Source organism: Jaculus jaculus, chromosome 18 (genome assembly GCF_020740685.1).
Source record: "Jaculus jaculus isolate mJacJac1 chromosome 18, mJacJac1.mat.Y.cur, whole genome shotgun sequence".
Classification (NCBI taxonomy): Eukaryota; Metazoa; Chordata; class Mammalia; order Rodentia; family Dipodidae; genus Jaculus; species Jaculus jaculus.
The window spans coordinates 14,241,367-14,265,354 of NC_059119.1; the positions used below are offsets into that span (position 1 = coordinate 14,241,367).

The 23,988-nt window shown below is 41.8% G+C and overlaps 1 protein-coding gene across 2 annotated transcripts in view; it reads right to left on the reverse strand.

Annotated features, from left to right (window-relative positions):
• Positions 1–3,222: 3,222 nt before the first annotated feature.
• Positions 3,223–23,988, reverse strand: part of P4ha1 (prolyl 4-hydroxylase subunit alpha 1) — a 67,733-nt gene continuing 46,967 nt past the window's right edge. For both annotated transcript variants that reach the window (XM_045137501.1, XM_045137500.1), the window contains exons 10-15: positions 11,819–11,918; positions 8,630–8,683; positions 7,801–7,866; positions 6,835–6,903; positions 6,096–6,192; positions 3,223–4,150 (exon numbers count right to left, since the gene is read on the reverse strand). In XM_045137501.1, the coding sequence (XP_044993436.1) occupies positions 4,080–4,150; positions 6,096–6,192; positions 6,835–6,903; positions 7,801–7,866; positions 8,630–8,683; positions 11,819–11,918 (457 nt within the window). In that variant the 3' untranslated portion in view covers positions 3,223–4,079. The remainder of the gene's footprint in view (positions 4,151–6,095; positions 6,193–6,834; positions 6,904–7,800; positions 7,867–8,629; positions 8,684–11,818; positions 11,919–23,988) is intronic.

Sequence of the window (23,988 nt, forward strand, 5' to 3'; positions counted from 1 at the left end):
GAGAAGGGAGAGAATGGGCAGGCCAGGGCCTCCAGCCACTGCAAACGGAATTCCAGGAGCATGTGCTAACCTGTGCATCTAGCTTATATATCTGGCCAAATGCAGAAGGTGGCACGTGCATCTGGAGTTTGTTTGCGTTGGCTGGAAGCCCTAGCATGCCCGTATTCTTTCTCTCCCTCTCAAACAAAAATAAACTGAAAAGTAAAAGTAGACATAAATTCAGCTATTGTGAATTATTTCATCTCTCTTAAGACTTATAGCAATAATCAATGTTCTTTGGTATTTGTGTACTGGTTAGAAGTTAATTAATTATGCATTTCAATACTATTTAAATGATATATCCAAACCCACACTACCATGCAGATCAACTACACTTACAATTTTAAAGTAAGGCAGACTTGGGGGAATCCTCCCTAAACCAGTGAAATGTAACATGCATACCATTCTTAAAACATTCTTCTCTGAATTAAGGTGCTTAGCCCAAAACAGATTCATAATCCTACTATGAAATTAAGAAATAACCAACTTTGAAAGATTTTTTTCATGTTAGACCTAATTTAATGTGAGATTTTCTTTCTTTGTACAATAATTTCAACAGACTAGCTCTACAAAATCAACAAAGCCTCAAAAAGCATTTGGGAGGGTAAAGGTGGGAGGGCAGCTGAGCTTCAGGTTAGCTGGAGGCTATAGCGAGACCTTACCTCAAAAAAAAAAAAAGTTGATGGTGAGGGTCAGTAAGGAAGCCACAATCTCTATTACTTGTGGTTTGTTTCTTTTACTTAACACCTATTTATATATTTGAGTGCCTTAATACTAATCCTTTTATCAGTACCCTATGTAAAAATTATTTAACTGAATTTAGGAAAGCAAAAATACGAAATCTGGGCTGGAGAAATGACTTGGCAGTTAAGGCACTTGCCCACAAAATCCAATGAACGGAGTTCAGTTCCCCAGTATGTACAAAATGGCACACATGTCTGGAATTCATTGAAGACAAAACCATTAAGTTTAAAGGTGACAGCATAAGTTAGTAAATGTTTTAAAAATGAAATCTTCCTTATTCTCATAAATCTGCTAATTTGCAATACTCCAGTGTTGAAAATCCAGTCTTTTGTCTAAAACTTTCCAGCCACTGCAAACAAACTCCAGATGCATGCTCCACTTTGTGCTTCTGGCTTATGTGGGTCCTGGGGAATTGAACCTGGGTCCTTAGGCTTTGGAGGCAAGCACCTTAACTGCTAAGCCATTTCTCCAGCTCCAGATATTCTTTTAAATAAAACACCTGCTTTTCTATAGGAAAATACACTAGTTCTCTTATATGGTTAACTATGCAGACTAAAACATTGTTTTAAATTCATTTTTTATTAGAATGAGCTTGCCAGGGTGTCTAGCCATTGCAAATGAACTCCAGATGTATACCATGTGCATCTGGCTTATGTGGGTCCTGAGGAACAGAACCTGGGTCCTTAATGGATATAAGGTGCTTGTTTGTGAGGACTAAGCCATCTCCCAGCCCCTTCTTTTCCTTTGAGGCAGGGTTTCACTTTGTAGCCTAGACTGGTATGGAAAGAACTCTCTATATATCCCTGATTGGCCTTGAACTTAGACTGTGAGCAGCTGAAATGGGAAAATTCTGTTTTGGCATTACAGGGCAAGCTTTCTAGTATTCCAGCTGTCTATATCATGGTATGCTGCAAATGAGCCACAGTTTAAATATACATACTGAAGTGGACCACCTGGTATGGACCTTACATACAGTGGTCAGCACATGATTATGGGAAAATTTTTAATTCTACACAATAGCAATACTTCATTCATATGCGCACACACACACGTTTATACGTGTGTGTGTGTATACACACTGCTTACAAGTTCTCAACCCTTTCTCATGTTAATAACCATTCTATTTTTACTCAAGTAGACAAATTGGTTCTTTTATCATTGCATTTACCAGCTGAGTAACCCTCAAGTTGCTTATTTTTTTCTCCTAACTTTATGAGGTTGTGATTAAGTTATCATGATTATTTACACCCTGCTGGTTAGGATGTTCTGGTGAATACTTCTGTTAGAGCTGTAACTCTGTATTTCATCATTACTGGATGGTGAAACATCCAATCCTGAGGGCTAGGCTTGGGACACCAGCATTTCTTACAGTCCTCATTTATTTGAAAAGTCAGCATTAAAAAGTGTGACAACACGGCTGAGTCGTCATAGTGGTTCTCCCTTTAATTTTTATGTATTTCATTTTGAGAGAGGAGTGAATGGGTGTGTCAGGGCTTCTAGCCACTGCAAATGAACTCCGGACTTATGCGCCACCTTCTGCATCTGGCTTATATGGATACTGGGGAATCTAACCTGTGTCCTCGCACTTCTTAGGCAAACGCATTAACCAATCTCTCCAGCCCCACCCCCGTCTTTTATTTAGAAAAATCTTTGGTAATTAGGAAAGTTAGTAGGGATCTTTAAGATTCTTATAATAAGATCATGGGATATATAACTTAGTTTAATTTATTTCAATTTGTATTTATATTTACTATTGAACTTGCATTTTATTTGTATTTCCACACTTGTAACTTTGTTGCAGCCATCTTAACTTGGTAAGGTTTTTCATGCTGGGGAGTTATTTGTGGGCACTTCCACAGACAGCCTAAAAGGGGTGGTGGCGTTTTGTTGGTTTTTTTTTTTGTTTTGGCATTTTAATTGCAAAATGAGCTGATGAATATGCTGAACTTGGTTGTTAGTGTTTCTGTTAAAACACTCATGACAAAGGGTAGTGGTTATTTTTTAAGTAAATGTCCCTACATTCCCAGAGAACTGAACAAAAAGTGCTTATCTGAAAGAGGGTTCGCTGTGTGTAAGGTAAATTCTACAGGAGCAAGTAACGGATAGAAGTTCACAGCTTGATACTATGTAGCCTTATTTAAGTAAGAGAAAAGCCTTGGGTATCATAATCCCTGAAGCCATAACCTTGCTCTTTTTTGAAGAAAATACTTTTGGGCGGGGGGGGGGGGGAGAATGTTTAAGATTTAACCCAGGGTCTCATGCATGCAAGATTTTCCACTGAGCTGTAGCCCAAACCCAAGAAAACACACTGCAATTGATTAAATGTCTGAAACTTGTCACTGACCTGTACTGAAGAAAAGTGATGCAAGTCAGAAGTGACCTATGTTGCTCTACCTTACACTCAGATTTAAACTTAAAACACACCACACAGAAAACAAAAACTTTTTTAAAAAAGATTTAAGATCATAAATAGGTCATTATTGTCATAACACATTTCAGAATTAAAAAAAAAAACATTGGGCTTAAGAAAAAGATTACTTTTCAAAATCCAATCACCTCATCATTAAAAGATCCTGTACATGTTAAACTTCCAGTCTCCTAAGGCACAGTATTGAGTCAGCATGTCAGTACCACCACCTGCTGAAGCAGGTTACGAGGCAAGGTAATAACGTTCAAGAAAACACCATTTCTGAGCAAAGCCAGTCATTTAAGAAAAAAAGAGAAACAGGAAGTAATGGGTATTTTAGTTAAAAAGACTCAGTTCTAGATAGTACTTTGTTTAAAAAAAAATCTTAACAGAAATATTTGAACTTAACCCAGTTTAATTCACCATAGGAGGTGAGAAGAGGGGTAGGAAAAATAGACATTCTTTAAATAGAGAAAAAAATATACTCAGAATGATGTATGGAGGAACAAGCATCTGTTAGAACTGAGCCAAGTTTTAGTGTTGAACAGTCTAGAGGATAAGCCACAAGGAAGGCCAGGTTAGGTGTAAGGCATCTGAGCCACACAGCCAACTGTGGACTGCTACCCGCCAAGGTGTAGTAAAATCGAGGACTTGATGGTATCTTTTTATCAACGGCAAAGTTCTTTGTAACATTCCCCATTTTGACGGTCTTTTGTGGTATCAACTAAACCTTAAGGTTTTACGATGTGATGACTTAACGACTGTCCACAGATGAGACATGGGAGGTTCAATCATGGAGTGTTAGTCAATTGTAAACTCTTGAAAGATTAGGAATTGTGTCAGACACGTTAGCATATAACAACAGAAGAGGAAGGGAGAAGCCAGTTTGTCAGTCCAATTCTGACAAGGTGCACGGTCTTCGAAATTCTTGTCCACGTTCATGGAGCCACTTGTTGGATACTATAAGAGAAAAAAAATTCAGTGGTCTTTCCCACCTCTTCTAAAAGGTTCAAGACCAAAATCAGATAAAGGCAAATGATACTTTAAAAAAAAACTAAGTATTAGAAGCCAGGCATGGTGGTGCATCCCTTTAATCCCAGCACTTGGGAGGAAGGAGGATCACTGTGAGTTCGAGGCCAGCCTGAGACTACATAGAGATGGCTTAGAGAATGGTCAAAATGCTTGCTTGTGAAGCCTAAGGATTGAGGTTAAACTTCCCAGAACCCATGTAACTCAGACATACAAGTTGGCTCATGCATCTGGATTTTTTTTTTGCTACAGCTAGAGGTCATGGCATGCCCATTCTCTCTACGCTTGCAACTATCTAGAAAAAACAATGTTGAAAACAGACTCCTAACATGTCCTATGCTTCCCATGTTGACTATGAGGCTTAAAATGGGACAAGGGGGCGCTGGAGAGATGGCTTAGCGCTTGCCTAGGGACCCCAGTTCTAGGCTCGGTTCCCCAGGTCCCACGTTAGCCAGATGCACAAGGGGGCGCATGCGTCTGGAGTTCGTTTGCAGAGGCTGGAAGCCCTGGTGTGCCCATTCTCTGTCTTTCTGTGTCTGTTGCTCTCAAATAAATAATGTAAAAAATAATGGGACAAGGGGGTGGGGGTGTCATCTTTAACCCCAGCACTTGGGGAAGAGGACTGCTGTGATTTCGAGTAAGACCAGACCTCAGGGGATGGACTGTGATACAGATATACAGCAAAATAGTTTGAAATCAGGTAAAAAAGTACAGCCTTCAAAATTCCGACATAAACCCTCCTACCCACCCCTCCAGGACCATTCAGAAAAGTCACTGCTCCATCTCTGGTATCAGAACCAGTGGCATTGACATCTATGAGATACCTGAGCCAGGTGCCCTCACTGTTTGCACCTCTCCTATTCCTACTTCACCAAACCTGCCCATCTTGAGTCTAAACCCTTAAGCTGCTGCTTTAGTTCAGGCCTCTTTCTACCATAGAAAAGAGCCTTCAAAGCTAGCTCTCCCCAGCATTTTAATCACGTGGGGAGATTGTTAAATTTTGTTAAGCAGGTCATCTTATAGTGAGTGGCACATACATTTTTTTTCCTTCAAGGTAGGGTCTCACTCTAGCCCAGGCTGACCTGGAATTCACTATGGAGTTTCAGGGTGGTCTTGAACTCACAACAATCCTCCTATATGTGCCTTCATGCCACCCCCCCTTGTTTTCTCCTTTTTCACTTTGGTGATAATGCTGTACCGAGCCTTTTTGGGTTTTTCACTAAGGGTTGGTGCTACTCAAGCTTCAAATTTACACTAGTCCTGGCACCTAAAATACCTTGGTGGAGGGCTGGAGAGATGGTTTAGCAGCTAAGGCTCTGGCCTCCCAAAAGTCCTGATGCACAAGGTGGCATGCCCATTCTCCCTCTCAAAAACAACAACAAAAAGTTCTAATAATTGAGGTAGGGTCTCACTCTAGCCCAGGGTGACCTGGAATTCAATATGAAGTCTCAAGGCGGCCTCGATCCTCCTATCTCCCGAGTGCTGGGATTAAAGGCATGTGCCACCACGCCTGGCTTAAAGTTATCTTAATATAGGTTTAAAAACTAGCCTATCCTGAGTGGCCCAAAATGAAGCCTCCCTCAAATTTATCTTTGTTGTTAGCCTGCAAAGCCAAAGGACCTCGGTTCAATTCCCCAGGGCCCAAGTTAGCCAGATGCACAAGGGGCCACACACATCTGGAATTCCTCTGCAGTGGCTGGAGGCCCTGGCGCGCCCATTCTCTCTCTCAAAGTTAAAAAGATGCTACTCTAGGGAATGTAGGTTTATATTAATATCAAGAATATGGTTGAGTCCATACACATCTTAAGCTGCAGGCTAATAGCTTCAAACTGAAACAAAATCACCCGTTCTCTTCACAGAATACACACGCACTTACCCCATTTGTTTCCCACGAGCACTGGACAGGCTGCGTGCCGCGTGCTGTAATCTCCTTCCCCGCTAGCAAACAGGTTATACCAGAAGACAGCTGTTCCCTGTAGGGAAAACCCACAGTTACCACAACATGTCATCAGGTTATCCTTTCTATAGGACTTGAATTTTCCTGTACCTTCCTCTAATTCTGAAGTGGTTTTATCACTTAACTTTTTTTATATGATGAAGAAAAAAAAAACAGTTGTGGTGGCGCACACCTTTAACCCCAGCACTGGGGAGGCAGTGGTAGGAGGCTCACCATGAGTTCAAGGACACCCTGAGCTAGAGTGAGACCCTACCTTGAGGGAAAAATAAAAAAGCCATTTGACAAAAAAAAAAAATTTTTTTTTCAAGGTAGGATCTCGTTCTGAGCTGGAAATTCACTCTGTAGTCTCAGAGTGGCCTATAACTCATGGCAACCCCCTCAAGTCCTGAGATTAAAGCAAAAATTAGTATTTTCTAAAACAAAGATAACAAATCTACCAATAGCAATATGGAGGGAAAAATCATGAGACCTTTTAAATGACCAAAGACTTGTATTTGACTGTATACACTCACAGCAAATCATGCCTCTCCCTGCATAATAACCCATCCAAACTATTGCAGAAAGATGAATTACATTAAAAAAAAAATTGTTTACTTGCAGATTATTTGTTCACTAGCCCATGAAATGTAAGTGTACCTCTTCAACAAATCAAGCTTACTTTTTTGGGCCCAACACTGGCTCCTACTTCAGGAAAAACAGTAGCTCCTCCTGCAGACACATCACTCATCTACAAGAGACAAGAAGCTAGCATTAGCAATGTGAGTAGGAAACAGGTAAGAGACACAACTGGGGGGGGGGGGGGAATTATCCTGACATTATAATGGGTGCTCACATGACAAGCATTTAACTGTGTAATTGCCCCATGAGTTGTTTTTTGATGTCTTTTTCAATTCTCAGGACCAAATCCAGGGCTTTGTGCACTCCAGACAAGTTCTCTAGCATTGAGCTATGTTCCCTCACCTTGAAGGTGGGCACAAGTAAGGACGCAGCTCACTGGTGGAACCTAACCAAGTAGACCTTTGTAATTGCCTAGATTAAAAAATTGTTCTTACAGTCCCATCACCATGCTGGGAACACAGGTGGTACACACTGACCAGAACTAGGCACATGGGCTGACAGCAAATGCACAAGGTCTTTGGATTTGATTCCCTAGCACCAAAAAAGAAAAAAAAAACCTTAAGCTGGGCATGATGGTACTTTAATCTCAGCACTCGGGAATATCAGTTAAAGGCTAGCTTTCACTTTGGGATGACTTGTTATGTAACAGTTAAAAACTGGAAGCAATATGTCAGACTATTTTGAAAGAGGTCATTTGATAGCGAGTGGAATGGAGCTGTGTGGTAATCACTGGAATTTGTATGCGTAAACCCTCCTCCCCACACTATGGACATTTACATTTCTACCATGAGCAGCTTAGAGAGTCATGCATATCCAACAGGCTCTGAACTTCTAATACTCCTACATCCTGGAGATCAAACTCGCAGCTCTGCAAGCACTCTACCGCCTAAGCTCCAACCTAAGCCCACTAAAACCGCCTTAGCTGTAGACACATCTATGATACTCACTAAACAGGAGCTCCATTAAACTTACTTAACAGAGTATATAATCAAACCCTATCACTTACATAAAACAGCCACGTAGCAATTCTGTTTCCTGTCCCAAGTTCTCTGAAAGCATCTGGTTCATCTTTCTGTGAAGAAAACAGTGAGTTTAATGACATCAGTACTACTAAGTCAAATGAGATGCCAAAAATGAATAAACCCTTGTAAAGTCTAGGTACTATATAGACTCGACTAGAAGCGTATTTTTGGCAGGACTCTAAAGAAAAAGCCCAAGGTTCTGGGATTAAACCAGTAAAGGGGACTGTGTCAGGTCCTCTCAGAGGCCAATAGTGCGTGCCTCCTTTTAAAGTTTCCCTAAGTATATTTGTTCCATTTGCCTAGGGCAGTAACTTGAACATTAAAGTCCTTATCTAGGTTTGGATTTTTTTTTTTTTTTGGTGTGTCCTGCTAAAAAGGCTTCTGAGTACCTAATGCCATAAATTCCAAATGGTATGGATTTATTATACTAACCAACAGATTCTTTCTCGGCTCCTCTGACTGCTGGGCTTCCTGTGTTGATCTCTACTTTGTCCAATTTTAGCATGCACTTTGCTAAGTCAGGATAGGAACATCACCCTGTATCATCTTCCACTTTCCCTCAGTTGATGTACAAAGTCCTTGTCCTGACTGCAGCCACAATGTCCCTTACTACATCGTAATTTTCCATTTACTAACCCTCACAGCCTTGCTTCTTGGCCACAAACTGCTACTTTTTGTTCTGCAAGGGCCTCTGTCCTATTACAGTTGGCCCCCATGAATAAAGTCCACCTGTATTAAACACGTGCCATGTAGTTTTTTCTTTAACTATGGAATGCTAAAACTTCAGTGAAGGTCTCCATTTCTCTTTCTTACCCGTGCAAAGTCAAAATGGGGTTCGTATTGTCCTCCAACGCCATAATTTGCTACCTGGAAGAAACAAAACATGATTTAAAGAGCCATTAAGATCACTTCCTCAGTGTTTGCCCAGTACCACCTAAGAAAACTAAGGTTCTTACAAGAAGGTTGGTTATAGACTGATGTAGTTATTAATATGCTTTTCTCTAGCCAAGGTTTAGGGGACAGGATTTTCCAGACCCACAAATGTTGGCCAATTCCCAATGTACTTTAAGCATGTATTTTTCTCTGCTGAGGTTAAAGGTCACCCCCATGTAAATCATTCCTATTCAGTGGACCTAACAACTTGGTTAAGAAGATGCCTACCTCGTAAGACAGCAGAAGTAACAGAAACATTTAGTCTGAGTCTATGGTCGAGTTAGTTTCTCAGCTACAGTGTAAGAAATACAAGAAGATAATAGGGCTGCCCATAGCCAAGGGCAAGTCATATGTAAATTTTTACTCTGGATATGTTAGTATCTCCCCAACCCCTCACATAGGGTTTCGCTCTAGCCCAGGCTGACTTGGAATTCCCTGTGTAGTCTCAGGGTGGCCTTAAACTCAAATACTCCTACCTCTGCTTCCCATGTGCTGGGATTAAAGGCATGTGCCTCTGTGCCCAGCTAATGTATATATTCTCTTGAAAGAGGTTGTAAAAGACAGGTTAGAAAGAAAAATATACAGTTTTTAAATAACAAGCAAATCTACACACAGGCAGTCCTGCTTTGCAGGATTCACAAACCTGTTATCCCAGCTCACTTAACTGTTCATACTAGTCTCCAAAAACATTATCAAGTTCCAGTTGCCATGGTGTATTAGCTGGAATGGCATAAAGTACAAAGGAATACCAGCTACCCATCATGACCAGTGACAATCACTGAACCTCTTTCAAAGCCTGTCAAGAGTGGTCACTGTGCGCACCAGATAATCAGTTCATATATAGGCAGCGAAGCATATGATTGTGTCACCTCTGTCTTCTAGGGATGACCAGCAGAGATGAAAGCACAGGGTAAGTAACAAGGGAAATGCATACACAAGGGTCCAAGAGACCCTGCGAAACAGCTCGAGAAACTTAATGAAGGCACGCATGGTTGCAGTAAATCCCAACTTGGAACTATGACGTAAGACAGAGAAAACGTGCCCATCAAAAAGCCTAAATGACTATGTTTATCCCCTTTGATACCAGCTTTTTACAGATGGCAGCAAATACCAGGAGACCTTAGACCCCTCAGAACGATAAGAAAGCTGACCGCCTACCCTGACACAGGCCATCCTATCCGCCAGGGTCCAGGAATTACAGAGAGGAAGTAGTAGATACTGAGGAGACTCAAAACTCATCAAAGCACAAAAATTAAGAGCTCAGCACTAAGGAAGACTTACAACGTGTTCTACATGGCTCAGGGAACATTGCAAAAGAGGGGGCGGAATGAATGTAAGAGCCACAAGGTAGTTCATGGTTGCTGGGGGAGAGGAAATCACATTTTTCAGTGGTGGAGCCATTGGTAAGTTACCTTTATTTGCTCACACAAACAATCCTAATTTAACTCAGTGTCACACTAACAAGATATCAACATAGAAGGGCATCAGCAGGAGTGCAAGAGAAAAAAAGGTCATGGAGGGTGAATATGATGAAAGTGTATTATATATATAAACACACATATGAAAATGTCATAATGAAACCCCACTATGTCTAATTTACATGCTAATAAAAAAATTCCATCTGAAAATGGATAATTTTTTCCAAAGATGATGTAAGAATGACCAATAAGCACATGAAAAGGTAGTAAGGGACACAAATGAAAACCATGAGATAGCAGCTCACACTCACTGGCTATACTAGAAAAATTCAGGGGATGGAGGAATGGCTCGGTGGCTAAGGCAATTGTCTGCAAAGCCTAAGGACCCTGGCACGCCCCTTCTCTCCTACTCTAAAGAAAAACTTCAATATTGTCATGGATTGACAGCTGTTTCAAAAATCATGGTGGAGAGCAATGGGCACAAGTGTGCTTCTGGACTCAAAAAATGAGGGTTGGAGAGATGGCTTAGTGGTTAAGCACTTGCCTGTGAAGCCTCAGGACTCCGGTTCTAGGCTCAACTCCCCAAGGACCCATGTTAGCCAGATGCACAAGGTGGCACATGCATGTGGAGTTCGTTTGTAGTGGCTGGAGGCCACGGCACACCCATTCTCTCCCTCTCTCTCTCTCCCTCCTCAAATAAACAAGTAAAAACAAAAACTTTAAAAAAAAAAAAAAAAGCGAAGTCCCTTTGAGCTGGGCATGGTGGCCCACACCTGTAATTTCAGCACTGGGGAGGCTGAGGTCAGCCTAGTCTACTTTGTCTCCACAAATTTATGTATTCTGAATACTTTGTAGGTAGGCCACTATGTGTTTTTGTATCTGGCTTCTTTAAGCATTGTTTCCAAGGTTCACTTAGCACTGGAGTCACAGGCATGAGCATCCACACCAGTGTTTTATGTGAGTATTGTGGCCCAAACAAAAGTTCAACCTTCTCTGCCACTTCCTCAGCCTATCCTTCTTTAATAATTATTTGTGTGTATATGGACACTACAAACAAATGCCACATGCTTGACCACTATCTCCATCTAGCCTTACATGGATGGCTGGGGGAACTGAAACCAGGCTGGCAGCCTCTGCAAACAAGCGATTTCAACTGCTGAGCCATCTCCCTACCTCCTCCCCGCCCCCCAACCCATCTTAATTTTTGAGACCAGGTCTCTCTGAACCCACAGCTCATTCAGCTAGACTAGCCAGCCAGTGAGTCCCAGGAATCGGCCCAGCCCTGCCTCCTCAGTGCTAGGACTAAAAGTGCATACTAGCACACCCAGATTCTACATGGGTGTTGGGAGTCTGAACTCAGGTCCACATACTTGTCATTTCCCCAGCCCCGTTGAGGAGATAAAGGTTAGTGTTATGTTTTTCATATCCTTATATATCAACACTCATGTTCTGACAAAAAAAAATTTAAAGGTTACTGATTCATCATTTCTACTATTATTAAAATTATTTGCATGGTTTTAGCTTACAGCATCACTTTTTATAATCCCGAACTATTATGCAAGTCAATCACTGCTATTCAGGGGCAGGAAATCTCACATGAAGCAACTTTCGAAGTAGAAGAAAGTAATCTGAAGATAATGTGATTTCCTACCTGTAATTCCTCTGCTGTGGAAACATCCAGCCCTGTGAGGTCTTGTATTCTCATATTAATTCGAGACACCACGGGGTCTTCATAGCCAGACAGCCAGGCACTAGGACAAGAATACAGTATTAGTTTTACTGAAATTGTTTACTTGTTATTTTAAAAGTAGTACTGCACATTCAACTGTTTTTTTTGTTTGTTTGGTTTTTTTTTGCAATTCTGGGGATCAAACCTAGGACTTTGTACTTGGTAGCCTATGGCTCTACCAAAATAAGCTCCATCATCCCCAGCCCCTGGCTTCTGAGAGTCTCACAGTTCATTTCAGGCTGGACTTGAACTTGTGATTCTCCTGTGTGCTAGAACTACAAGTATGTATTACCACACCAAGGACCGTAAGCATCTAGTTGACTTTTCTGATGTTATTTGTACTAATAAATATTGTCATATTTAAAAGGTATCAATAGTCATTACTATAAAGGAAAAAAAAATCTCGTAGTGTTTCTATGGCAATATCTAGATTAATATAATGAAACTACTTAATGCTGATTACATTAAGGAGCTCCTGCCCGCTTGAGATGAGGCTCAGTATGTTGTCTGGCCTCCACACTTGGATTCAGTTAATTCTACTATTTCATCTTGCTAAGCAGCTGAGGAGTCAGTCACATCCACCACAAATGATGTACATTAAAAAATTTTCAAGGGGCTGGAGAGATGGCATAGCGGTTAAGCGCTTGCCTGTGAAGCCTAAGGACCCCGGTTCGAGGCTCGGTTCCCCAGGTCCCACGTTAGCCAGATGCACAAGGGGGTGCACGCGTCTGGAGCTCGTTTACAGAGGCTGGAAGCCCTGGCGCGCCCATTCTCTCTCTCTCTCCGTCTTTCTCTCTGTGTCTGTCACTCTCAAATAAATAAATAAATAAATAAATAAATAAAAAATTTTCAACAGGTTGGGGAGATGGCTCAGATGGTTAAAAGTGCTTGTAGGAGGTTCTAAATGAGTGTGAGCTCAGCATGGTGCTACAGAGTAAGTTCCTAGATGGCTTAGCAGTTAAGGCGTTTTGACTCTCCAGGACCCATGTAAGCCAGATGCACAAGGGGCACATGCATCTGGTGATCCTTTGCAGTGGTTGGAGGCATTGGCATGCTCATTCTCTATCTCAAATAAATAAAACAAATATATATATTTAAAAAAAAAAAGAGTAAGTTCCTGGTGAGCCTGGGCTAGAGACACTGCCTCAAAAAAAAAATTTTTTTTTTTCACCAGGTGTGGTGACACATGCCTTTAATCCCAGCATTTGGGAGGACAGCTGTGAGTTTGAAGCCACCCTAAGATTACATAGTGAATAAACAACAAAAAAAATTTTTTTCCTATACATTTTGGAGATGTATACCAACCAAAAGGTCAAAAGGTCTTTGCAAAGATTTGTAATATTTTTATAGGAAGCAAATTCACGCATTACTTAAATTACTTAAAAGTGCCCAAATGCATCTATTCCGATGGTTATAAAGTTTTAGAGGAAGGATGTGTAGACTAGAGCCCTCATATACTACTCACAGGAATACAACTGCAAGCATAGTACATGACCCAGCAGTTCCATGTCTACATATACACCTGAGACATTAAATCATATTTCCGTACAAAAAGTCATAGCAGCATTATTAAGAACCAGAAAGTGATTAACTCAAATGTCCATCCATTAATGAACAGACCCAGGGTTCCACTTATGTGAAATATACAGAACAGGCAAAGGAGTGGATAGAGAAGATTAAGTGGTTGCCTGGAGATGGGGTCATGAGAATGTAGCATAACTTCACTGTTAGATTCGATGTGTGTAGTGGGGAAGGATGACTCCACTGTCGGGTATGATTTTGTGGAGGGGGTGGTAAGGCAAATGTTTGGAATTAGATAAGAGTCACACAATTAAAGGATTTAAAACCACTGAAATATACATTCTAAAAGGGTGAATCTGGCGCTGAAGAGATGGCCTAGTGGGGAAGGCATTTGCCTGCAAAGGCTAATAGGCCCAGGTTCGATTCCTCAGCACCCACATAAAGCCAGATGCACAAAGTGGTACATGCAGCTGGAGTTCATCTGCAGTGGCTGGAGGCCCAGGTGTACCCATTCTCTGCAGATAAAAAAAAATTTAAGGGGTCAATGTGCCAGGTGTGGTGGCCTATGCCTATGACTCCAGGACTGGGATAACTGGAGTACGAGCATTGGGAGCTGGAGGCCACTTGAGCCACACAGGGAGACCTTGGCTCAAAAAACAAAACTAAACCGAAACAATTTCTTTAATAAAAAGGATGAATTTTATGGTTTGGAAACTGTATCTCAACATTTGGCGGGGAGGATTTCAAGGTAAGGTCTCATTCTAGCCCAGGCTGACCTGTAATTCACTACATAGTCTCAGGGTGGCCTCAAACTCAGAGATCCTCCTACCTCTGCCTCCCGAGTGCCGGGATCAAAGGCGTGTGCCGCCATGCCTGGCTCCCCCCCCCCCCCCCCCCCCCCCCCCCCCCCGCCGCCGCCGAAGTAGTGTTGTCTTGCTCTAATCCAGGCTGACCTGGAATTCACTATGTAGTCTCCAGGTGGCCTAGAACTCAGTGATCCTCCTACTTCTGCCTCCTGAGTGCTGGGATTAAAGGTGTGCATCACCTCACCTGGATCAAGTATATCCTTTTCATATTGGCTTTTGCATAGCCTGTCAGGCCTTTTCTTCCCTTACATCTCAATAAACCTTGATTTCACAATCCATCATTTATTTTTATTTGAGAGGGGAAGAGAGAATATGGGTACAACAACAGGGCCTCCATTGCTGCAAATGAACTCCAGGTGCATGCACCACCTTGCGCATCTGGCTTACATGGGTACTGGGGAATCGAATCTGGGTCCTTAGACTTCACAGGCAAGTGCCTTAACTGCTAAGCAATCTCTCCAGCCCCTTAACTGTATTCTTGCTAAAAGCCTAATTTCAACTGTCCAGATTTTTTTTTCCAATGCTTGGGTTTGTTATATGGTAGACAAGTGTTCTAGCACTGAGCTATATTCCTAGCCTTTAATTATTTTTTTCACTGACAAAATAGGACAGACATGTTCCATTAAAAGTTCAAGAACAAACTGGGCGTGGTGGCACACGCCTTTAATCCCAGCACTTAGGAGGCAGAGGTAGAAGGAATGCTGTGAATTCTAGGCCAGTCTAAGACTCCACAGTGAATTCCAGGTCAGCCTGGGCTACAGTGAGACCCTACCTCAAAAAAAAAAAAAAAAGTTCACAAACAGCAACTTCAAATGGGCCCTCACTCTTCACTCCCCTCTAGTCCAGACCCCATGCCAGCTGAGCAGATAACATGCCTCTGCTTCACATAGGAGACAGAAACCATGGAGCTTCTACTTATACCTGTTCCTTCTGGCTCACAGATCCTAGACTTTTCCAAAGCTTATCCTATGCCTTGGATTCTATCACCTGCTACCTCAGGAATTCTGTAACACTGACTGCTCCTTCTGCTTTATGGAATGTTTTCCTCTCTTGATAACGCGCCCACAGTTAGAGTCAATCATTTCTCTATCAGCACCTGACTCTCTTCAACCTCTTTCAACCTCTGAATCCAGTTGAATCTAGTTTCGGTCTCTTCTTCATCAGACTGCACTTGCCATGTCACCCAGTGTCACCTACTGTGATACTCAGTCCACGGACCCTTCAAAGTCTTCAGCAGCTCCTACCAATGTGGATCTCCCTGGACACTCTTTCAAGCGCTCCTTTTCCTGGTGTTCCTTCAGCGTCTCTGTCTTCACCACTGTTTTCCCCTCCCTCCCTGGACTCCAGCATCACTTCCTTTCTTGCAGAACCTCTTTGCTCCAGCCCTAAGACCTGCATTACACTCTTCTCTGCTCAAACTACTGCATTCACTTTGCAAAGTTACCTCTTTGGTATCACCTTAACTACCACTTCTTAAGAGACGCCTACCATGACCTCTCTCACTACCAGGTAGGTTAAAACAGCCTAATTTTTTTTTTTTTTTTTTTTTTTTAAGAATTGGAAGGAGGTGGGAAATGGAACCAGCCTAGATGTCCCTCAACAGATGAGTGGATAATGAAGATGTGGCACATTTATACAATGGAGTTCTACTCAGCGGTAAAGAAAAATGAAGTTATGAAATTTGCAGAAAAATGGATGGACCTGGGAAGTATTATACTAAGTGAGGTAACCCAGGCCCAGAAAGCCAAGCGCCACATGTTCTCTCTCATATGTGGATCCTAGCTACAGATGACTGGGCTTCTGCGTGAGAATGAAAATACTTAGTAGCAGAGGCCAGTAAGTTAAAAAGGAGACATAAAGGGTGGAGAAAGGAAGGGAGGAGGATACTTAATAGGTTGATATTGTATATATGTAATTACAATGATTGTAATGGGGAGGTAATATGATATGGAGAATGGAATTTCAAACGGGAAAGTGTGGGGGTGGGGAGGGAGGGAATTACCATGGGATATATTTTATAATCATGGAAAATGTTATAATAAAAATTAAAAAAAAAAAGAATTGGAAGGAGGAAGATGATTAAGAATTTTTGCTAATCACAACATGAAACAAGCATGACATCCCATTAGGATTAAATACTACTATAAAATTTCATGTTTCAGGCTAGAAAGATGGCTTAGCAGTTAAGGTGCATGCCTGCAAAGCCTAAGTACCCAGGTTCGATTTCCCAGGTCCCATATAAACCAGATGCTCATGGTGGTGCATGCATCTGGAGTTCATTTACAGTGGCTAGAGGGCCTGGTGCACAAATTCTATTTCTAATAAATAAATAAATCTTTAACAAATTTTCATGTCTCATACATAATTGGGTTCTTTTGATTATATGAGCTGATTGGAGTAAAACATTTAAAAATAATAATAAACAGCAATTAACATTTCCAAAACTGTGTTGTCAGAAGGCAACATAAAAATGTGTAGGATAAAGCCAGGCATAGTAGCACACACTTTTAATTCCAGAACTCAGGAGGCAGAGGTAGGAGATCACCGTGAGTTCGAGGCCACCCTGAGTCTACACAGTGAATTCCAGGTCAGCCTGAGCTACAGTGAAACCCTACCTCAAAAAACCAAAACAACAACAAAAAGTATAGGATAACACAGCAGTGCTGTGTCTGCAGCACTAAGAAGCACCTGGAATTTAGCTGTTACATCCATGTACCTGTCCGTTTTCTTTGCCAATTTTGCTCTTCAGGAGTGCAGCGTATGGGCAGGGAAGCAAGTGAAATGCAGCTGTTAAAATTTTCTAAGTCCTTTACAATCAAACAGGGACAGTTTATTATTAGTAGTAATTCTTTGAAATACAGTATTTTTCAAAAGTAAAGCTTCAAAGTAACTTCTAAAAACTAGGTTTGCACAGAGGCCTCCCCCACAGTAGAGGCTACTGCTGAGCAGGACCTGACGCTGAGTCTCAGTTCTTGTTTCTCTCTCTCCAGTGCAGAAGCCAGCACTCTGTCTATCACTATGCACACGAAACACTCAACGAGGGTGGCTACTGCCCTTGGGCACATAAACTGGCGGAAATCTGGATAGAGTAAGTCAGAACTGGCCTAGCCCACAGGCCACAAAATTTGTTGGTTAAGTAGCATTACCAGAACACAAAGAAAGCTTAGAAAGTGACTGCAGCCCTGATGCTAACAACGTAACCTCGGCAGACCCAACCCCAAGCCTGCACACAGCACTGACATACCCAGTGTGACCAGCTACACCCCACACACCCGGAAGATAATATTAGAGAAGTGTGTCCAGTTTTTTAAAGCTTTACTTATTTGATTATAATAATTTTTACTTTTATTTTTTAAAATCATCTCTAATCCCAGTGCTTGGGAAACAGAGATAGGAGGACAACTGTGAATTCAAGGTCAGCTTGGGACTACAGAATGAATTTCAGGTAACCCGGGGCTAAAGTGAGACCTTACCTCAAAAAAACGATATCATTCATACCTTTGTTACCCTTCTTTATCTAATTATCTAATCTACACATTTATTCTGTAATTGGACTTGATCTCTTATTTCTCTCTTAATCTGTCGGTTTCTATTTAGCCTTGCCTTTTCTTTCCCCACTTTATAATCCTCTTTTTTTTTTTTTTAACTCCTGAATTCCCCAAACCTACTAGACTGTGTGGAAGAGATAGCTAGTCTGGGTGGTCTAATGGGTAGGAACTGGGCACCCAGCCTGGCAGACCTTCAGTCCAGCTATACCTGGTGCCTGATTAACCACAAGAGGTATCTTTCAATCTATTATCGAAAAAGAAAAGCAAATCCAGAAAACATACCTCACCCTGCATCTGTCCGGACTTTGCACTAGGGAGTACAGGGGTAATGGGCCCCGACCCACTCACTTGCCAAAACTATCTTTTCCTGAACAGTTCCAGAACCTTAAAGTAAAAGCAAAAAAAAAAAAAAAAAAAAGCCTGTAACCCCCATCTAGCACTGCACAGCCAGGCCAGGAAGCCAAAGCACTCATTCCCAAGCTGTCTAGGCCAGCAGAATCCAATGCAGGAGAAGAAACACACTCTATCCTTTAAAGAGCTGGCCTAAACTGCCATTAAAAAAAGTAATAATAAATTAGGGCTGAAGGGATGGCTTAGCAGTTAAGGCACTAACCTGCAAAGCTAAAGGACCCAGGTTCAATTCCCCAGGAACCATGTAAGCCAGATGCACTAGGTAGTGCATGCTTCTGGAGTTCGTATGCAGTGTCTAGAATCCCTGGCATGCCCATTCTCTCTCTTTTTTCCTCTCTCAAATATAAATAAAAACAGTAAGGCGCTTACCTGTGAAACCTAAGGACACATGTTCTACTCTCCAGATCCCACATAAGCCAGATGCACAAGGGGATGCAAGCGTTCAAGGTTGCATACACACACAAGATGAAACACACGTCTGGAGATCAAACGCAGTGGCTGGAAGCCCTGGCATGCCAACCTCTCTCTCTTGCTCATAAAAACAACAACAACAACAACAACAAAAAACCCGGGTATGGTAGCACACACCTTTAATCCCAGCACCCGGGAGTCAGAGGTAGAAGGATCACCATGAGTTCAAGGCCACCTTCAGACTACATAATGAATTCCAGGTCAGCCTAGGCTACAGTAAGATCTTACCTTGAAAAAAATAAAATAAGGTGGGCTTAGTGGCACACTTCTTTAATCCCAACACTTAGGAGGCAGAGGAAGGAGGATTGCTATGAGTTCAAGGACAGCATGAGACTACAAAGTAAATTCCAGGTCAGCCTAGTAGGCTAGAGCAAGACCCTACCTCAAAAAAACAAAAATGAAACACACAAAATAATAAACAAAAAAATAAAGACAATGCTGCTGAACTTTTTCCAAAGGGAACAGCGATGTGACACTTCTCCAAAACACACACACACACACATCTAGTAAGCTCAACAAGCGCTCTGCTCACATGAACACACATGGGCACAGCCCGCCAACAAAATTCCCTGAAGAGCAGAACTCAGAACATAGGACCAAGAAAGGTACAGGCTGACTTCTCAGTGTGCTTACAGACCTCCAAATTTGTCTCATGTCTGCACTAAATATTTTTAAAGGAGAAAACAGGAAATGTCAGCTAACAACAGTAATATGATCACTCACAGGAAACTCAGAACAAATTATTCCCCAGGACCAATCACATAAAAAATGAGAGTATCACTTTGCATTCATCTAATTTTCTCAGGTTCTCTGCACAAAGACAAGGGCATTACCTGGGGACAGGGGACTGTAACATTCAGATGGACTCTGTTAGAGGAAAACAGGCAAGGTGGGCCCTTCCTTGGCCTAGCCTAGCCCACCCAATTGGACATTCAAATCCATAAATTCCATACCCAAGAAAGATGGCCAGCTAGCACACCTCACACACTGAAGACCACTGACTACTACAAATGCCAAATGCTGGAAAGGGTTTATGTGCAACACTGGGTTACTGATATTCCTCATGTGCGGCGACAAAGCCGGTCATTAAACACACATTAATGCTCACCCATAGACCAGCATCCTTTAATCCTGCTTCAATCCTGCAGAACCTCCTAGAATCCCAGCTCAGAACATTAGGCCGTTTCAGAAGAAAACAACCTCCAGATAGCCCTAAAGGAAGAAATGGTTGGTGATGTAGCTCAGTGGTAGGGCACTTGCCTAACAAGGAGAGGCCTTAAGTTCAGTCCCCAGAGCTACAATAAATAAATAAGCAAGCATAAATGTGCATGCATGCACACATGCTGCCAGGTGTGATGGTACATGCCTATAACCCCAACACTGAGAAGGCTGAGGCAAGAAGACCTTGACTTTGAGGCCACAGTAAGACTCTATCTCCAAAAACAGGAAGCAAGCAGAAATGCAGAACCAAGGAGGGTAAGGGCAGCCCAGCTGCAGCCTGTCTCTGGCAAGCCTCCAGGACCAATTTATGTCTTACTCTGAACTACCAGTCCCATGAAGGGGATGGGCTTCCTCACTGCATCCTAACCCACTGCCTAACACCAGACCTCATAAGTATGACCATCAGCAAACTCCTGGGCTCCTTCTGGGAACTGTACAAGCAGGTTTTCAGTGGGAAAGAACACAGCGAATTCTCCTTTTCATTCTTTCATTTAAAAAATATTTAGTTAATTTATTTATTTTAAGAGAAAGAGAGGGCTGGAGAGATGGCTTAGCGGTTAAGCGCTTGCCTGTGAAGCCTAAGGACCCCGGTTCAAGGCTCGGTTCCCCAGGTCCCACGTTAGCCAGATGCACAAGGGGGTGCACGCGTCTGGAGTTCGTTTGCAGTGGCTGGAAGCCCTGGCGCGCCCATTCTCTCTCTCCCTCTATCTGTCTTTCTCTCTATGTCTGTCGCTCTCAAATAAATAAAAAATGAACAAAAAAAAAAAAATTTAAAAAAAAAAAAAGAGAAAGAGAGAGGGAGGCAGGCAGAACAACATTTTCCTGGGGGAAAAAAAAAAGTTACATTTGAAGCCAGGTGTGGTGGTACATGAAAAACAGAGACAGACAGACAGACAGAACTACCATATGACCCAGCTGTACCACTCTGAGGTGTATACTGGAAAGAATCAGTCTTGCTCAACAGAGGCACATTCAGACCAATGTTTACTGTAACCCCATGTTCAACAGCCAAGTTCTAGAAGTAGCCAAGGTGGTATCAATGGGAGACTGAATGAAGAAAATGTGGCATGTAAACACAATGGAGTTTTATTCAGCCCTAAAGAACAATAATGTATTATTTGCAGAAAAGTAGATGGAACTGAAGATAATCACATTAACCAAAATATGCCAGACTAAGAAAAATAAATATTGTGCGTTTGCTATCATTTGTGGACCCAAGATTTTAAAGAAACAAGTAAGGTGCTGGAGAGATGCCGTAATGGGGAAGACGCTTGCCTGTGAAGTTTTAAGGACCCAGGTTTGATTCCCTAGTACCCACATTACCCAGATGCACAAGGTGGTGCATGTGTCCATAGTTTGCAGTGGATGGAGGCCCTGATGTGCCCATATTCATTTATTCTCATACTGTGTGTGTGTGTGTGTGTGTGTATGTACACACACACATATATATTTTTTCTCTGAAATAAAGGAATAAATTTAAAAAGAAAAACAGAAAAGTATTTGGGAAAAGGGACAGGGAGAACAAGAGAGGATAGCAGGGGATAAATATGATCAAAGTACATTACATGTATGTACAAAAAGATCTCAATGAAATCTATTATTCTATACAATGAATATATACTAGTAAAAGAAAAAAAAAAGGTATCCTGGGCTGGAGAGATGGCTTAGCAAGTTAAGGTACTTGCCTGCAAAACCAAAGGACCTACGGTCAATTCCCTAGGACCCACAAAAGACAGATGCACAAGGTGGTGCATGCATCTGGAGTTCGTTTGCAGGGGCTAGAGGCCCTGGTGTGCCCTCCTTTTTCTATCTGCCTCTGTCTCAAATAAATAAATAAAAATAATAAAATCTTAGCCGGGTGTGGTGGTGCACGCCTTTAATCCCAGCACTCAGGAGGCAAAGGTAGGAGGACTGCCATGAGTTCGAGGCCACCCTGATGTCAGCCTGGACCAGAGTGAGACCCTACCTCAAAAAAACAAAAAATAAATTACTAATGATAAAAAAATCTTTTTTATAAAGGTATCTTTCTCAAGGTTGAAGACGGTAGACAGTTTGTTGAAAAATACAGTGAGATCCCAGTCTTATCAACATCTGTTCCTACACTGCTTATCTCACCACCTATTACAGGCAGCATGCAAGTTCAATTCCTTCTGAGCACACACCTGCGGAAGTTCAATGTTTGCTTTGTATGCAAATATCCACAGCAGCATTACTTTAGTGAAAATGTACACGTATTTACCCCTGTGGGAATGACTCTGTGTAGGGAAAATTTCTAGATGTAGAATTAGTAGATGATTTTACGAGTTGCAGTGACTTCTATCTGGCTATTTCATAAAATCCTTTTTAGTATAAATCTTTAAAGGCAAAAATGTTTTAATTTTAATACTTAAAATTTTCTGTAAAAAATTTAAATATGCTGGGCGTGGTGGCACATGCCTTTAATCTCAGCACTTGGGAGGCAGAGCTAGGAGGATCACGCCATGAGTTCAAGGCCACCCCAGACACATGCACCACCTTGTACATCTGGAGTATGTGGGTACTGGGGAATGGACCCTGAGTCCTTAGGCTTTGCAGGCAAGTGACTTAACCACGAAGCCTTCTCCAGCTCTCTTTAAAAACTTTAATATGTCCTTCATGTTGCATCATCAAAAATCTCAATGGAAGCTTTGGGGATTAGCAGTTAAAACCAATTGTAATATATAGACAAGAAAATAATAAATAAGCCTGTGGTTCTGTGATAGTTCTGTAGAGAAAAATAAATTCTATAGATACATGGGGAATAATTTCACTTACTTTCATGTGTAAATATACTAACATACTTCTTAGCTAAAGAACTATATTCACTTAATATACTTAACCATCTGGATCCCATTCTTTTTATTTTTATTTATTTATTTGACAGAGAAGGGGGGGGGAGCACACCAGGGCCTCCGGCCACTGCAAACTAACTCAAGATGCACCCCCTTGTGCATCTGGCTAATGTGGGTCCTGGGCAACTGAACCTGGGTCCTTTGGCTTTGCAGGCAAACACCTTAACCACTAAGCAATCCCTCCAGCCCTGGATCCCATTCTTAACGCATCAATACTGCAACAAGTCTTTGGTGTCTTTTTTCTAGACCTACCAGGTAGCCCAAGAATTTACAATGTTGTAACCTTGATAAAAAATCAATAGAGGAGCTGCAGAGATGGCTCATCATTTAAAGGCACTTGTTTATAAAGCATGACAACCCAGGTTCAATTCCCCAGTGCCCACATAAGCTAGATACATAAAGTGGCACATGTGCCTGGAATTTGTTTGCAGTGGCACAAAGCCCTGGCACACCCATGCACAAACACACACAGTCTCTCTCTCTTCTCACAAATTTTTTTTTTTTTCGAGGTAGGGTCTCACTCTAGCCCAGGCTGACCTGGAATTCACTATGGAGTCTCAGGGTGGCCTCGAACTCATGGCAATCCTCCTACCTCTGCCTCCCGAGTTGTGGGATTAAAGGTGTGCACCACCACATCCAGCTACAAATAATTTTTTTTTAAAGAAATTCAGTAGAGAAAATTGTACTGTAATTTATGTTCACTGTATGTTCTCCTAGTATCTCTAAGTCTTATTCAAGCAATAAATTAGATAACCAAAAATACCTTCTAATACCATTCCTTTAAAGAAGTTAGAATTTAAAGTTATAGTATTCACTTTAACAGGAAAAAAAATCTTTTAAAACAATTTCTTGGGGGCTGGCGAGATGGCTTAGCAGTTAAGCACTTGCCTGTGAAACCTAAGGACCCCAGGTTCAAGGCTCGATTCCCCAGGGCCCACATAAGCTAGATGCACAATATGGGGCATGCATCTGGAGTTTGTTTGCAGTGGCTGAAGGCCTGGCATGCCCATTCTCTCTCTCTCTCTCTCTCTCTCTCTCTCTCTGTCTCAAATAAATAAGAATAAACAAAAAAAATTTCTTTCTCTTACATAAAACATAATTTAGGGTCAGAAGAAAAAAAAAACAGAACTCTTTCCTCAAATACTTCTATGGGCATTCCTAATTTCCACTATAAACTAGCCCAA